Source organism: Lithobates pipiens, unplaced genomic scaffold, assembly GCF_037356315.1.
Source record: "Lithobates pipiens isolate NorthernLeopardFrog02 unplaced genomic scaffold, aLitPip1_a1.2 Scaffold_22, whole genome shotgun sequence".
Classification (NCBI taxonomy): domain Eukaryota; kingdom Metazoa; phylum Chordata; class Amphibia; order Anura; family Ranidae; genus Lithobates; species Lithobates pipiens.
Window position 1 is genome coordinate 55,571,585 of NW_027507784.1, and position 17,616 is coordinate 55,589,200.

The window sequence follows — 17,616 nt, forward strand, 5'->3', positions numbered from 1 at the left end:
CATGTTGGCATTGCTAGATACGTTTCTTATCATACATCACGGGAGACAGAGCCATAGTAGTTACTATGTGGGTTATAGGCCACCTTCAGGTGATGGACACTGGCACACCCTGAGATGGGAAGTCCACTCCCTATATAACCCCTCCCACTAGTGGGAGTACCTCACTTTTTTTTTTTCGCCAGTGTCTAAGGTGTTGGTCACAAGTAAAGATGTGCTGTGCTGAGCTCCACTGGAGGAATCCTTGCTGGGGCCAGCTATGCAGCCGGATCCATTCAAAGTGTCTTTTTAGGCCGAATTGAATGGTACCCAGGCCTTGTGACGGGAGGAGGTTTCTAACAATTTTTTTTAATTTTCTTCTGAAATGTATCCTTTAAAAAAGTAAATGTTGTCATGCCTAAGAATTACTACTGGGGGCTGTATAGAGCACGTACCTTGTCAGGCTTTCCTCAAACATCACACTGTGTCGCAGAAGCAGCAGGCTTCCCCCCCCCATGAGCAGCTCCGACCTCCGGTAAGATTGAGGGGGGATTTTCTTCCACAAAACGCCCCCCACCTGGACAAAGCTCTCCCCTTCTTCCTACAAGAGGGAAGCCAAAAACGATCGGTGATGCCGCTACACACACACACGGCCGATTTCATCGGATTGGAGGCCCGCACTCGTGCAGGAAAACCCTCTTTTGAAAAGAGAGGGGGGTGCAATGTGATTGAAGGGGCGGGGCTTAGCGCGACGTTGGAGTCCTCCAACATCCAGTGCAGGAGTTTGTTTAAAAGCTCAATTTTTTGCTGGCTGCAGATGTCAGAGGGACACAATAGCAAAAAAGGGGCATACAAGAGGTTGGTGACCTTCACTGACACATTTACTAAAAGCATCAGACTGAGCGTCAATAGCAGCAGCAGTGTCTGGACTATTGCAGTGGATGCGATTTCTTCTGATAGTACCTCTGCTTTTGTGCATCAGGCTAAGGTCAGAAGGGGGGGGGCGTTGAAACGCCCCAAAAAAAGGGCTAAAAGGCTCTCCCTCAACTTCTGCAAAGCCTACTCATCTCTACAATGGCATCCTCCCATGAGAGGGGGTGGCTGGTCAGAGTGAGCATCAGGGCCATGAAATGTTTGCGACTGGTTTCAACCCTTCAACTTCAGCCCCTGTTTATCTTACTAAAAAGGTATTTTTTCCTCAGCCATGATAGGATTGAAAAAATAAAAGGTTAGCGGCTTTAATCGCATCCCAGTGTGGGACAAAATGCGACTGTTTCTCTTCCATTACCCAGGACCCTCAAACTGAGGAACTAGGGGCAGGATAAGATGAATTCCCTCAGGGGACAATGGTGAGGCTGATGACTCCTCTTCTGAGGTGTCAAATGCGGGGGGGGATCCTCTTTCTCAGTCTGTAATATTTAGGGGTGCACCGAATGGGTTTTTTGGTGCCGAAACGGATACCGAAAATGAAAAATACACTAGGCCGAAAACCGAAACCGATACCGAAAATGACTGTTTTCAAAAAATATTTTTATACAGGAGATGGTCAGAGACTGGGGACACGGTACAGGAGGTGGTCAGAGACTGGGGACACGGTACAGGAGGTGGTCAGAGACTGGGGACACGGTACAGGAGGTGGTCAGAGACTGGGGACACGGTACAGGAGGTGGTCAGAGACTGGGGACACGGTACAGGAGGTGGTCAGAGACTGGGGACACAGTACAGGAGGTGGGCAGAGACTGGGGACACGGTACAGGAGGTGGTCAGAGGCTGGGGACACGGTACAGGAGGTGGTCAGAGGCTGGGGACACGGTACAGGAGGTGGTCAGAGGCTGGGGACACGGTACAGGAGGTGGTCAGAGGCTGGGGACACGGTACAGGAGGTGGTCAGAGGCTGGCGACACGGTACAGGAGGTGGTCAGAGGCTGGCGACACGGTACAGGAGGTGGTCAGAGACTGGCGACACGGTACAGGAGGTGGTCAGAGACTGGCGACACGGTACAGGAGGTGGTCAGAGACTGGCGACACGGTACAGGAGGTGGTCAGAGACTGGCGACCTGATAAAAGAGATAAGTGCAGCCAGTGTTGCCCCCAGTGATGCAGCCAGTGTTGCCCCCAGTGATGCAGCCAGTGTTGCCCCCAGTGATGCAGCCAGTGTTGCCCCCAGTGATGCAGCCAGTGTTGCCCCCTGTGATGCAGCCAGTGTTGCCCCCTGTGATGCAGCCAGTGTTGCCCCCTGTGATGCAGCCAGCGTTGCCCCCTGTGATGCAGCCAGCGTTGCCCCCTCCCCACCCCTGGTGCCTCCCATGATGGGGGTGAATAGCGCAGGACTGATGCAGCCAGCGATGTCCCTCTGCAGTGAAGAGAGCCGTTTGGTTGAATAGAGCGCCGGGAACATCACAGCTTTAATTTCAATAGCTGTGTGTTCCCCGTCGTGCGCCGTCACACACAGCCCCTCCCCCTTGTCCAGGCACTTTGATAGACAGATCACTGTCTATCAAAGATCTCTCTTCACTGCAGAGGGACATCGCTGGCTGCATCAGTCCTGCGCTATTCACCCCCATCATGGGAGGCACCAGGGGCGGGGCGGGGGCGGAGTTCTGCCCCAGGCCCCGCACCATTTTCAGCTCAATTATCGGCCGTTTTTTCCTTTCGGCAAATTGCCGAAAAGGGCATTTTCAGCCGATATGTTTCGGCGGCCGAAATTTCGGTGCATCCCTAGTAATATTGATGGTGCAGTTTCTTGCTGAATGGTCTGCTCCACATTTATGTACCCTTAACTGAGTGTTTGGGTTTGCTAAAGCCTCCTCAAGCTGTGAATGCCTTTCCTGTCCATTCATTGCTGGAAAAGCTTTTTGTATCTGAGTGGGATCACCCAGGTAAGCATTTTTTTCCCTCCTAAAAAGTCTTTTCACACTTCATCCTATGGAGGAGAAAATCCACTAAAAGTGGGCTATACCAGCAATTAATACTGCTATATCCTCTGTGAATAAGATTTTGACTTGTCCGGGAGACAATGCTCAAATGCTTAGGGATCCAACAGATAAAAAGTTGGAATTCCTATTACAAAAAAAAAACAAAAAACACTTTATTCTCTGGCAGATTGATTGTCTCAGCCTGCGCTGACAGTAATTGGTTGAAAGACCAGTTTAAACAGGTGTTCAAGGTTATCCTGTTCAGCAAGCCCAGAATCTGTCAAGCTACTAGCAGCTTTGTTTGAAATAGTTGCTATGATAGATTCTATCCTTCAGGCCTTGCGCCCTTTGCTAAGCGCCATGCAAGAAGTTCCTGGCTAGTCTTCCTTTTTATGGGGAAACGGCTATTTGGGGATGATTTGGGTAATGCATCCAAAGAAATTCTAGTGGAAAGTACCCATTTGCCATTTAAGAAAAGGAGTAAAAGTATTTTCATTTTAACAAGCTCCTTCTCCTGTGCCAGGGGCATCAGCCTCCAGGCAGTTACGACTGCCTCTGCCATCAAGTTCAAAAAGGTAATCCTCAGGGTCAACCCCAGGGACAAAAGAGGTCTTGGGGGAGGAAACCTACAAAATACTGAAGCCTCCTTTATAAGGAGGCGCCCCCGCTCACTCGTATAGGGGGAATACTTCTTTAGTTCTCAAGGATCTGGCAGGAAGAGTTTCGAGACAGATGGGGACTTCCTCAATAGCTCCAAGGTACAAACTGGAGTTCCCATTTCCTCGTTTTCTTAGATCAAACATTCTTAAGAATCCAGAGAAAAAGAAGTCTTTCTTTCAAGAATTGGACCATCTTTTGGCAAAAAGTGATCATGGTGGTCCCCATGTAAGAGCAGGGGTTGGGGTTTGGTTCAAACCTTTTTTTTTTTTTCACAGTGCCAAAACCAAATGGACATTCTGGATCTCAAAAATCAAATTCAATTCCTGAATATGACTGCTCTTTTTTTGCAAGGCGTCAATCCAATCGATGTTCTCCTCCTTGCAGGATGGAGACAGTCTGGTGTCAATCGACATCAAAGATGCATACCTCCATATGCCTATTTCCTCGCTTACTACTAATATCTATTTTTCAAGGTAGAAAATCCTTCATTTTCAGTGAGTAGCTTTGCTTTTTGGTCTAGCTACTGCATCTTGAGTGTTTACAAAGGTTCTGGCCCATCCTCTAGCTATATTAAGGGCCCAAGGTATAACGATTATAGTTTATCAAGACAATCTGTTCTTGATAGACCAGTTGATAGCCCACTTAGACCAAAGTATGGTCACCACATTCAACTACCTGGAATACCTAGGTTGGATTCTCAACCTAGAAGAAATCTTCTTTAAAACCGTAAAGAAGGCTAAAATACTTGGGTCTGATCATAGATACACCCAGAAATGGGTATTTTTGCCCCAGGCAAAAAACAGCGCCATAATGGAACTGATTCAGGTGGTCGAAGCAAGATGAATTCTTCTATTCAGCTTTCCATGAGGTTGTTGGAAAAGATGGTGGCTTCGAGGCCATTCCTTATGCTCAGTTTCATTCGAGACTGCTGCAAAACAGTATCCTATTGGCTTGGAACAAAAGGGTTCAAGCCCTAGATTTCCCAATGTGTCTGACTCCAAAGGTGTGCCGGAGCCTCATTTTGTGGTTAATAACTAAAAATCTGCAAGGGGTAAAAGCCTTCAGTTACCTGGGAAGTGGTAACAACAACATATGCCAACCTTTTTTGGGTTGGGGAGCAGTCCTGGAAGAGGCAACGGTCTAAGAGAAGTGGGCCAGATCAAACATGGCCTTGCCAATTAACATTCTAGAAATTCAGGCAGAGCACTTGGTCCTGAGGGCCTGAACGTTCAGTTTATGGAATTGTCCTGCCAGGATTCAATCCGACAATGCCACAGCAATTGCCTATATTAATCACCAAGGGGGCACAAGAAGTTGTGCGACCCAGAGAGCGGTAAATTGTATCTTATCTTGGGCAGAAAACAATGTACTTTGCCTATCGGCAGTCTTCATTCTAGGCATAGAAAATTGGCAGGCGGTCTACTTGAGTCACCAGCAGTTGTTCCCGGGAGAATGGTTCCTTCACCCCGATATCTTCCTGTCAATATGTCAAAGATGGGGGGTCCCAGACTTAGCTCTGTTTGCGTCCTGGTTCAACAAAGAAATTGACAACTTTTTGTCAAGAACAAAGGATCCGATAGTATGCGGAACAGATGCCTTGCTATTCCCGTGGCATCGCTTCTCACTGATTTATGCATTTCCTCCTATTCTTCCTGCGTCCATGACTTCTTTGCAGGATCAAGCAGGAAGGGAAGTCAGATTCTTGTGGCCCCGGAGATCTTGGAATGCAGAGATCTTAAAAATGGCGGTAGGGGACCCATGAAATGGGACATCCCACATAGTAACTACTATGGCTCTGTGTCCCGTGATGTACAATAATAAAAATAGGATTTTTATAACGGCTTACCTGTAAAATATATATTTTTTTAAGTACATCACGGGACACAGAGGCCAGAGGTCCCTCCCTTCTTTCTGGTATACACGTCCTATTGCTTTTCTACAAAAACTGAGGTATTCCCAGTAGTGAGAGGGGTTATATAGGGAGTGGACTTCCTGTGTTAGGGTGTGCCAGTGTCCATCGCCAGAAGGTGGCCTATAACCCACATAGTAACTACTATGGCTCTGTGTCCCGTGGTGTACTTCAAAGAAAAGGATTTTACAGGTAAGCTATTTTTTCGTGTGTATGTATATATGTGTGTGTCTGTCAGATTATGTGTATGTGTGTAGTGTGTGTATATGTATATGTATGTGTATGTATGTATGTATATGTGTGTATATATATATATATATATATATATATATATATATATATATATATATATATATATATATATATATATATATATATATATATATATATATATATATAGACTGCCTAAGAGAGGATTTCCCATTTAGCTTTTGCAAAACTACAAGTCCCATCATGCCTCGGCCTGTGGGAGTTATGCTTGTAACTGTCAGCCTTACAATGCCTTATGGGACTTGTAGATTCCCAACAGCTTGAGGGCTGCCAGTTTGAGACCTCTGCTTTTAGAGTGATTTCTTCAAATTTCCTGTTGTGCTTCCAAGACAGGAAGTGAAATTGTTTTTAAATATGCAATTGAAATATATTTTCCCAATTTGGGGGCAGTGTATATATATATATATATATATATATATATATATATATATATATATATATATATATATATATATATATATATATATATATATATATATATATATATATACACACAATGGCAATCTTTAAGTGGAACTAAGCCCTCCTATTGGTTTCAGCCAAGGATGCTGCCACCTTGGCGTCTGTTTAGCCTTTGTCATGATGCGGCACATGTGATCAATTATGATACCAGCCATTTGATGGTTTGACAGTTTGGTTGAAAGCAAAACCAATGTGACAGTTACAGCATGTGCTGGGAATGTAAGTTTTTTTGAAAGTGTTAAATCAATGGGTTAGTTCAGACTTGTGCAATGCCAGGCATCGCATGTGATTTGCACCGCATTGTTTACACCCATGCGATCTGATTCTGAAAATTGCGCTGCATTTTGCAAACTGATTGCTGGTTGTCGTTAACTTACATACACTCTGCAATCAGTTTGTATAAACAAGTTCCCGATTTGGATGCGGTACGGACTTTAGCGAATTCGCGCCACATCTAATATAAACAGGCCCTAAAGGATGATATGTGTACCCAGTGTCATACAGTGCATCCGTAAAGTATTCACAGCACTTCACTTTTTCCATATTTTATGTTACAGCCTTATACCAAAATTGAATTAATTATTTTCCACAAAATTCTATAAACAATACCCCATAATGACAATAAGAAAGAAGTTTGAAATATTTGCAAATTTATAAAAAAAATAAAAAAATGAAAAACACATTTCTGGATGCACTGTTGTAGACCTTTCCTTTTTATAGTTCTCAAGAATGAGCACGGTCCCATCAAATTACTACTTTTAGTTTGTGCTCTTTCCAGAGGATAATGAAATCCCCTTAATTTTTCATGGAAAATCTGGTTCCACTTTTTGTTTCTGCTCTTACAGCTGTGTATACTACTGGTGGAAACTCCTATGGAAAGCCCTGTGAATTTCCCTTTTTGAATAATGGGACTTGGTACCACGACTGTATCTCTGACACCAATGAAAATCGTGAGTGGTGCTCTACCTCTGGAAATTTTGACACTGGCGGGAAATGGGGATACTGCATGAAACCAGGTGAGATATTTATTTACAAATTGTTAGTTGATCTGGATATGCACTACAGCTTTAATGCATCCCACAAAGCTCCTCTGTCCTGCAGCACAGCCAGGTGCCAAAGCCCAGAAGTTTGCCTCCGCTTCACACTGAACACCAAACTATAACAGAACTGGGTGCACACCGATGATGTTATTCATTTAATTGGCAAGCAGTGCACACAGGACACCTCCTGCTTGAGGCCATACACCTAAATTTTGTCTTTTATCACGGCACATAAACCATCACAAATTATACCAAATACAAAATTATAAAATTATAATGTCTCATATAGTACATAATCCATATAGTGCAGCTTTAAAGTGATTCTAAAGCCTAAACGTTTTTTACCTTAATGCATTCCTTGCATTAAGGTAAAAAAAATGTTTAGGTATCAGCATCCCCCCTTTTTTATTTTTTACTTTTTTATTTATTAAAATAACAAGCATGTTATACTTATCTGCTCTGTGCAGTGCTTTTACACAGAGCAGCCCAGATCCTCCTCTTTTCGGGTCCCTGTCTGGAGCTCCTGGCCCCTCCATCCTGTCGAGTGCCCCCACAGCAAGCAGACTCTTATGGGGGCACCCGAACCGGGCTGCAGCTCTGCATGTCCATTCAGACACGGAGCTGTGGTTCAGCCCCGCCACCTCTCTCTCCTGCTTGGCTAACTGAGTTTGACAGCAGCGGGAGCCAATGTTGCCTCTGCTGTGTCTCAGCCACTAAGGAGATGGAGTCCCAGATGGCTGATTCACTTGTGAACATCGCTAGATGGAGACACTGAAGGCTTTTTAATCTTATTGCATTAAGATAAAAAAAACCTTCTGCCTTTTACATCCACTTTACATAGAAGATAGAAAAAAGACATTTTTGATTGAAAAAAGGGGGACAAAACAACAATGTTCCCCATAAGTAGAGGTGGGAGCTTACGTTAAGATCAAGTAGTAAACACTGAGAATAAAAGCCTGATTGTGATCAACCAAACCTCAAATGTATATCAAAAAAGGATTGATTCAACTCATTAAAGTCATTGGAAAAAGTTTATTGGTTACAAAAAACATACATATATAAAACATAGGTACCATATCTCACAATCTCACTCATACTATTAAAAAAAATCTACCTCACTCACAGTCTGGCTGTGTAAGCCAATGACCATATATAAATATTATCCAACAATTGAATTTTACAGCTTTTAGTGATTGTGTGACCAAAAGATCCCAGAGGATCAAAAGAACAATAGATGCTATAGTTCATAGGTGGAGTAATCACATAATATTAGTAATCACGTTGGATAGATCTGCCGTGTAATATTAAAGAAGCTAGAATGGTAAAATCCCAAGCTTAGGTGGTGTTAGATGGAATTGACTCTGTTATAAAAGCTGGCATGGGCAAATTGTATATACAGTTGCAGTGGTCTAGAGGGAGCTCCTAGTCTAAGCCAATGTAGAAAGTGAACCAACTGGTTTTGCTGGAGAAATAAATATTCATACTTGCATGATTGCATTCTGCTGCCAAAGAAAGTCTATATATATTATGACGGCCCCCCCCTCGCACTGTAAATAAGAGTAGCACCGTATTCAAAGTTCCATTGATGGAAGTTCAACTTGAATACCCACAATGATCTAGTAGACAGCCTGTATAGGCTATACAATAGAAACGTAGTCAATACTTCAACACCCTTAATGGATTCAAGTATATGTGATACTTGTCAAGTCCAGATTTTCAAAGCGGTCTCTATATTGGATCCATTAATGAATTGTCCATTCTTTAAAGCATCCTGTTCGAAGTAGGTCACTGTGTGGTCATAGATGAGGAGGTGGAATAATGGTCAGACCTTCACCATAAATGGCTTCTGAAGCAGCTGACATAGGTCTAGCGAAACTGGTCAGGCTATGGTTGAGTGCCATTATTCCACCTATATGGATTATGCACTATATGGGACATTTTATAATTTAGCATTTGGTATAATTTGCAATGGTTTAAACCCTGTGATTAAGGACGAAAAAACACAGGTGTTATGCCGGCCATACACGGTTCGAATTTCGAAAGACTTTTCTTTCGAAAATCGTATCTAAGAATTTTCGTATGAATTTCGCACCATTAGTGGGCTGCAGCAACAGCCGATTTTCGTGCGGAAATAAAATTTGAGGAATCGGACATGTTGGAAATTTTTAAAAAAACGAACGATTTTCTAATCAATGATGGGAGAATCGTGCGAGAAACGTAATAAGAAAAGAAAATGTACGGAGATAAACGAAAATTTACGGAGAGAAAAGAAGATTCCCAGCCAAGAAAATTCTTTTCTGTAGCAACATGAGGTGAAATTGAAGGCTTGGTCGGCCGAATTTCGAAAATCAATGGTGGCATCATCGGATCACAAAAAAAACGAATTTTCTGATTTTGAAAAGAAAATTCGTTCGAAATTCGACCGTGTATGGCCTGCATTAGTCACAGCAGCTGATATTCTTGGTTATTGTGTGTATATATTATTCATAACCCCTAAATTGTTTCACCCCTTATAGTGCCTAATTGTAGAGATTATTTGATTAGAAAGATTTTCCTGAAAAGATGTGTAGGGGAGGCCTGGGTAGGACTGCATCTATAAACCCAAACGCAACTTGATCCACTTTGATTAATAATAAAAATCCACCCTAAATTTTTTTAGCACTTTTATCACAGCCATTTTGGGCTAGATGAGAATATGTCAAAGGAGAACAGAACCTATATATGTGCTTGTGTTTTTTTTGTTTGTTTTCTTTGGGGGGGGGGTTTAGCAAGAAGAATGGTTTGCCTGCCAGATTTCCACAACCCCTGTGAGATCTGTCCATTGTTGAAGGGATCAATAGGCACGGTTTCCAGAGAGTGCAAAACAAATCGTACATTTCAATCCACTTGAACACACACAACTACTTGATATATGCTGGAGGCTGCAGTTAACCGAAAGCAATAATAAACCCAAAACCAAAAAGATAAACTATTGCAGTTTACCAATCCTTTTACATGTGGTGGCTGAATTTAGTTTTTTTTTTTTTTTATGTTTTTTCTTGTTTTTACCTCGTGGTTTAGCCAGTAACATACCACTTGTATAGTGTGTCTCCTCTCTGGATAAAGGAGCACAGGGGAATCTTCATACTGCAACATTGTCCATCTGGGGGAGGGGAGTGTTAAATGTACTAGCAGATTTAAATACATAAAAAAATTGAATGAGTTGGAGACAACTCAATCAAAGAAAAGGTGAATTTTATGGGCACAACATGAGACCGTGTATTAAAAAAAATCATATAAAGCTTTATTACAAATATGCTAGTTTAAAATGACATAAAACGGACCAAAACACCTAACTGACTGACAGGCTCAACAAGTATCCAATACAATAGGCATTGAAATATGGATACAAGTAGAATCCATATAGACAAACATACTGTAATAGTGTATTAGTGAGTAGATTCCCTAAGTTTTCCATGCGTTCTTGTCAATGTGTTTCCCAAATTGCTTTTTGAGGACACTTATTGGGTAGGTGCTGATGAGCCAAAAGGACAGGTGTAGGGAACACCACAAAGGGAGTCGATTTGAGATAAGATGGGTTCCTGCCCAACTATCAAACAAGAACAAATGATTTCTCTGACACTTGATTGGAAAAAGGAGTTCCACCTCTGCTGTAACCGTGATTAATGGCAGTTCTCAAATCCAAGAATCGGGTAGATTCAAGTGAAAGGATTGCAGTAGATATGAGAAGAGGACCATAGATCGGGACATCACCATCAATGTCAATAATAATAATTAATATTATCAATTCCCTAAGGGGGGAGATAGAAGACCCAGATGTCACCAGCAGGGACACCCTTGGTCATACCCATTTGTCTTGGATATCAGACTCCTATATTCCATCTGGGAAGTGGTCTGATTGTGGCTATACCTTTCCAGTCCACCCTAAACAGGAGGAAGTGCTGGATACAGATACTAAAGGCTTCAGCCAACATATTTAGCTGAAAACTGGAGGTACGCCTGGGTGGACACATCCAGCTGACATCTGGGTCTTTTATCCCCCCTTAAGGAATTGATAATATTAATCATTATTGACCTTGATTGTGATGTCCCAATGTATAGTCCTGTTCTCATATCTACTGACTCCATTATATCCATATTTCCATGCCTATTGTATTGGGTACTTGTTGAGCCTGCCAGTCAGCTATGTAATTTTTAACTGGCATATTTGTAATAAAGATTTATGTTTTTATTTTATTTTTTTTAAATACACTGTCTCATGTTGTGCCCATAAAATCCGCCTTTTCTTTGATTGAGTTGTCTTCAACTCATTAAATCTTTTTCAGTCTTTTTCTATAAGATTGGATGTTGGTACAGTGGGGGTCCCTTTCTATACAGATTTAAATACACTTACAAACTGAAGCAAAACACCAGCTCACACTTTATAAGCAGCTACAGCCAACTGTATTTTTCCTTTTGGAACAAAAAGTTTTTACATGAAAGCTGATCATTCTAAGCACCCCTGTCAGCGTTGAATGGTTTGTCTCAGCCCTGTAAACTAATACATCTGGAAGAGAGCTTTTTCTTTGAAAAACTGACTTACTGGCTGGATCACCAGACGAAGGAAAAGAGACCAATTCAGCCATTGCATTAAAGCATATAATGATAGTATAATGTTTTCTATTCGTTTCAATACCGCTTTAATGTGTATAACACGATGGCTGGGAGAAGTCTGCTAGTCTTTTTTGTGGCAGTCTGGTGGATTTTAGTTGAGTGTGCATAGTAACGGTGGATAGCGCCGAAAAACAATGACAAAACTTTCCATACCAACTTAGAGTAAGAGAAACTTTGCCTATATAATCACACTCCTCACATTAAGTCGCACCCATGTATTTACCACTGTGAGTAAGGCCTCATGCGTACTGGACTGTCTAAAAAAAAAAGCCAGTAACATTGGCTGTAGAATGAGTGTTTCAGCGTTTTTACACTAGCGTTTTTAGCTTTTTTATTTATTTATTTTTTATTTAAAGTTTTTTTGAAAACCTATACTCCCATACAAGCTTATAGTTTAAAAAATACTGAACAGCCATGTTTTTTGCATTTTTTTTTTTTTTGAGTTTTTCAGCTTTCATCAGAGTTAGAGCGTTTTTACAGCTGAAAAACTCCTCTTAAAACCCACTAATTCTGGGTTTTTTCCAGCCAGGAAACGTCCCTGCCAAAAACTTTTGATAACAGCCTATGTGTGCATGGACACATAGGATAACATGCTGGGGAGTTTACTGGCTGCAGAAAAAAGTCTGATGCCACAAACCGCAGCTGTAAAAACGTCCAGTGTGCATGAGGCCTAATGCTTGAAGACCGGTTCTTTTTAGATTTGTCAATTCACTTCTTTTTCAATAGGAGTCTTTCCTTGCAATGCATTTGGTGAAATGTTAACAAGAAATTGTATGCATTTGGAATTGCCTAATGAGTGATCCATCTGTCTTACCATCACAAGTCCTGATTTATGATACCAAGCCTTGCCATGAATTCTGCTGTATGATCTTTAAAATGTTGCTTTTCTTTTTATGTTTAAGTGCGTGATTGTAATCATACTTGGACAGAGAACTCCACACTGCAGCAATGCTATCAGTTCAATGTCCAGTCTAGCCTCAGGTGGAAGGAGGCCTATGTGTCTTGTAAAAGCCAGGGGGCAGATCTACTCAGCATAACCAGTGAAGAAGAGCTGAACTTTATCACAGGTAAGAACAGTTCACATTTGAAAATGAATGAAATGATGTCAAATTTAAAGATGAGCACCATGCAAAAATGATCTGCCGTAATAAAAAAATAAAAAATTGTATGTGTGTGTAGATAAAATATATATATATATATTTATTTATTTTATTTTTATTTTTCTATTAGTTAGTGGCACTCAACCGTCTGATGGGTGACTATAGAATAAAAACAACTTTATAGTTTCTGCTTCCCTAGTCGCTGTCCTCTCTTAGCCAGTGGGTGAGCAGAAACACACTGATGAAATCATTCATCTGCCCTCCTTTACTGTGTTCATGTATCATTTTATATCAAATTTGTTTTTGATGAATACTTTTATTCATTTTAAATTACATTTACTTTTTTTTTTCATATATCTGCCTGGAGCTTCGCTTTACTACATTAGCATAATATATTTATATAATCAAACACACATGTAGGAGCTATTTTATCCACCATTTTGTGTCCATGTAGTCTGGAGGATTAGGCTGGCCATAGACAGTTAGAATCACTGCCAGTTCAGCAAGAATCAATCAACTTGGTTAGAACTAGCCTCTCAGATTCACTTGCAATTATCGCTAGCGGCTGCTATAGCTACTAGCAATAATCGCTGTCTTCTGGCGGCGACAGATTAAAGGGGTTGTAAACCCTCATGGTTTTTCACCATAATGCATTCTATGCTGCAACCCCCCAGCCCCTCTGTTTTACTTACCAGGATGCTGTTATCCTCTGTCCGGGAACGAGTACACCATCTGTAGCTGGTGTCTCGATTGGATAGATTTATAGCAGCGCAGCCATTGGCTTACGCTGCCATCAATGAAATCGCGTTCTGTGTGAATGGATACAGATTCAGGACCCGGGAGCACGTCTACACGGGTGTCCACCAAGGCGAGTGCTTCTCCAACGTGGACACTCAATGCGGAGAGGAGCCACAAGCGCCGACATGGGACCCCAGAAGAGGAGGTTGGGGGCTGCTCTGTGCAAAACTAACTGCACAGTGGAGGTAAGTATGACATGTTTGTTAGTTTTAAAAAAAGAAAAAAAAAATGGGTTTGCAACCCCTTTTAACATTGTTCAGATTAGTAGCAGTAGGCTGGGAATAATTGACATACACTGTGGAAATGAATTTGATGGAAAAAAAATGTGTGTGTATGTATAGATATAGTGTTTACAGTATGTACACTTTCAAAAAGGAAAACAATTTAAAGCGACACTTCACCCAAAAGGGAAAGTTCCGCTTGTTTGCATCCTCCCCCTGGTTTTAGGTGTACCCGCTCCTACTTCTGATCAGATGCACCGCGTCGATCTGAGCCAAAGACTCGGCCCCCCTCCTTCACCTGCAGTCTTCTTTGACACATCACAGGTCCCAGAAAACTACAGAACCATTCACTAAGCGCAGCTCGCTTGTGCGTAGCAGGGAACTGGCTGGGAAGCCACAAGGCTTCACTTCCTATATTCCTTACTTAAAGCGGAACTTCAGTCATTTTTTTCATCTTTCCATCTGTTAAATTTTCTGCCCTTGTTTTATCTTTGGATAGTAAAACATTTTTTTTTCTGCCAGTATACAGCCTACTTCCTATTTCTTGTCCAGTGAAAAGCCTAGGCTTATCATGGCATGCAAAGCGTCCTCGCACACTCTCGTGAGAGTTTGCCAGGAAGGGAGGGGGGGGGGGGATAAGTCATAAGAGGGCCAATGAGAGCTGCAGAGCTGGAGGTGTGCCTCAGCTGCCCACAGTTAATATGGTTGCAGCCAGACTCAGTGGAGGGAGATTTCTGCAGCATATTTGGCAAGTACAGAATCACAGTATATATCAAATAAGGTGGTGTTTTTATTACAAATTATGTGAGCAGACTGCAGTTCCTCTTTAAAGAGGAGGTCCGCCTAAAAAAAAAATATATATATTTAAAAGCAAGCAGCTACAAATACTGCAGCTGCTGACTTTTAATGAATGGACTCTTGCCTGTCCCAGGGTCCAGCGATCTTGGCATACTATGCTGTTCAATCGCTCGGCTCTCGGCAGCTACCGCCGCCATCCTCGGTGAGGGTATCAGGAAGTGAAGCGTTGCGGCTTCACGTCCCAGTTCCCTACCGAACGTGCCCGAGTCACGTTGCATGTCCTAACTGGTCCCCGCTATCTCCTGGGACCTGTGTGTTTCCCAGAAGACAGCGGGGGAGGGGCGTGACTCCCGCAAGAGTCTATTCCCAGAAGTGGGTGCAAATACCTGTATTGTACAGGTATCTGCACCCCCTCCCCCGAAAGGTGCCAAAAGTAACACCGGAAGGGGGGAGGGTTCCCGAAAAGCTGAGGTTCCATTTTTGCCGGCACATGCACCTAAAGCCGATTGAAGAATCAGCTCAGGTGAGAACATCGCTGGATCCCTGGACAGGTAAGAGCCCTCATTAAAAGTCAACAGTATTTGTAGCTGCTGAGTTTTAATTTTTTGTGGATGGGGGGAAGCCTGGCGCTCCTCTTCAATGGAAATCAGGACTACAAGACCGGTTTCAACATTAGTAAAGATTTATGAAAATCCTTTACCACTTGCCTGGTAACTAGTAGCAATATTGGTGAGTTTAAACCTCTTCCACTGTATGTAATCTGATGGTGCTCTTCCCACCCCTCCCTGTCCCCTCCAAGGCAGCTAAAATGTAAGTATTGGCGTATAACACGCACACGTGGTTTGCACCCGATTTTCAGGGTGAAAATGTGCGTGTTATACACCAATAAATACAGTATATCGGTGAGTGTTAACTTGTGATCTGACTGACTTTTCCTGTTCATCAGCTATCCTTATTGTATCTTAAGTGTGCCCAAGACCATTCCCTTTCTACCAATGTGGCCCAGAAGGTTGGACAGCCCTGCTTTTATATCCTCAAGTTATCACCGAGACGATTGAATATTTTGCCTAGATGGTAAAATAGGACAGCGTAGTGCGTTTTTATAGGTTGTTTGTTTTTCATCATAGCAACATAGTTCCATAAACATTAGAGAAGACCTTGTTCTGCTCTTGTTTACATTGTTTTCTATTTAGGAGGGGATCCTCAAACTTTCTAAACAATGGGCCAGTTCACGGTCCCTCAGACTTTAACCATTTCAGCCCCAGAAAATTATATAACCATCCCTCCCCCCCCTTCCTGACCAGAGCACTTTTGCGATATGGCACTGCGTTGCTTTAACTGACAATTGCGCGGCCGTGTGACGTTACACCAAAACAAAATTTACGTCCTTTTTTTCTAACAAATAGAGCTTTCATTTGATGGCATTTGATCACTATATGGAATATATCGCTCTAAACAAAAAAAGACCGTCAATATTGGAAAAAAAGCTATTTTTTTAACGTTTTGCTATAATAAACATCCCCAAAAAAATATATATATAAAAAGAACAAATTTTCCTCACTTTAGGCCAATATGTATTCTTCTACATATTTTTGGTTAAAAAAAAAAAATCACATAATAAGTGTATATTGACTGATTTGCGCAAAAGTTATAGTGTCTACAATTTAGGGGATAGATTTATAGCATTTTATTATAATTTTTTTTATTAGTAATGGCAGCGATTGGCAATTTTTATCATGACTGTGACATTATGGTGGATGCATTGGACACTTTTTTGACACAATTTTGGGACCATTGGCATTTATACAGCGATCAGTGCTATAAAAATGCACTGATTACTGTAAAAAATTCACTGGCAGGGAAGGGGTTATCCACTAGGGGGCGATCAAGGGGTTAATTGTGTTCCCTCTCTGTGTTCTAACTGAAGGGGGGAGGAGACTGTCTAGGGGAGATGACAGATCGCTGTTCATACTTTGTCAGTCTATTCTCCCCTCAGAGAACCGGAAACTGTGTGTTTAAACACACAGATCATGGTTCTCGGTGTATCACCAGCGAATGTCATTTATACAGCGATCGGTGCTATAAAAATGCACTGATTACTTTGTAAATGACACTGGCAGGGAAGGGGTTAAGCACTAGGGTGCAAACAAGGGGTTAAGTGTGTCCTAGGGAGTGATTCTATGGGGGGGGAGGGTGGGCTACAACTCGCATGACAGCGATCACTGCTCCCGAAGAGCAGTAGATCTCTTTCATTTCACTAGGCAGAATGGGGAAATTCCTTGTTTACATAAGCATCTCCCCATTCTGCCGCTCCGTGACACGATCGCGGGACACCAGCGGACATAGAGTCCGCTGGTCCCATGGGCACGGTCACGCTGTACGTGGTGGACGCATGCCCACTAGCCCCGCAGATTAAAGGGGATGTAGGCCGCGTACACACGCGGGGACTGTTCGCTCAACTTTGTCCGTCAAACAGTTTCAGCGGACAGTCCGCTCAAAATTAGCATGGACGGACTTGCCCACACACGACGAACGAACAGTCCGCTGAAACCGTGCGCGATGACGTGAACGGCACGTACGACGGGACGAAAAATACGACGTCCTATACACTGCAATGCAAACTTCGGCGTGTAAATCCTTTCTGAGCATGCGCGGAACTTAGTTTGACGAACAAGCCTACACACGAGGGGACTGTTCGCTGAAACAGAGTTTCAGCGGACAGTTTTTCGGAATTTCCGAAAAACTTTGTTCAGCAGACTGTCCGCTGAAACTGTCCGCTGAAAGCCCACACACGAGCGGACTGTCCGCCGAAAC

At 42.5% G+C, this 17,616-nt stretch overlaps 1 protein-coding gene across 1 annotated transcript in view; it reads left to right on the top strand.

Moving 5' to 3' along the window:
• The window catches only part of LY75 (lymphocyte antigen 75), a 200,633-nt gene that overhangs the window by 57,236 nt on the left and 125,781 nt on the right, over positions 1–17,616 (top strand). Inside the window, exons 3-4 of the mRNA XM_077447606.1 lie at positions 7,038–7,208; positions 12,788–12,952. Coding sequence (XP_077303732.1) covers positions 7,038–7,208; positions 12,788–12,952 — 336 coding nt within the window. The remainder of the gene's footprint in view (positions 1–7,037; positions 7,209–12,787; positions 12,953–17,616) is intronic.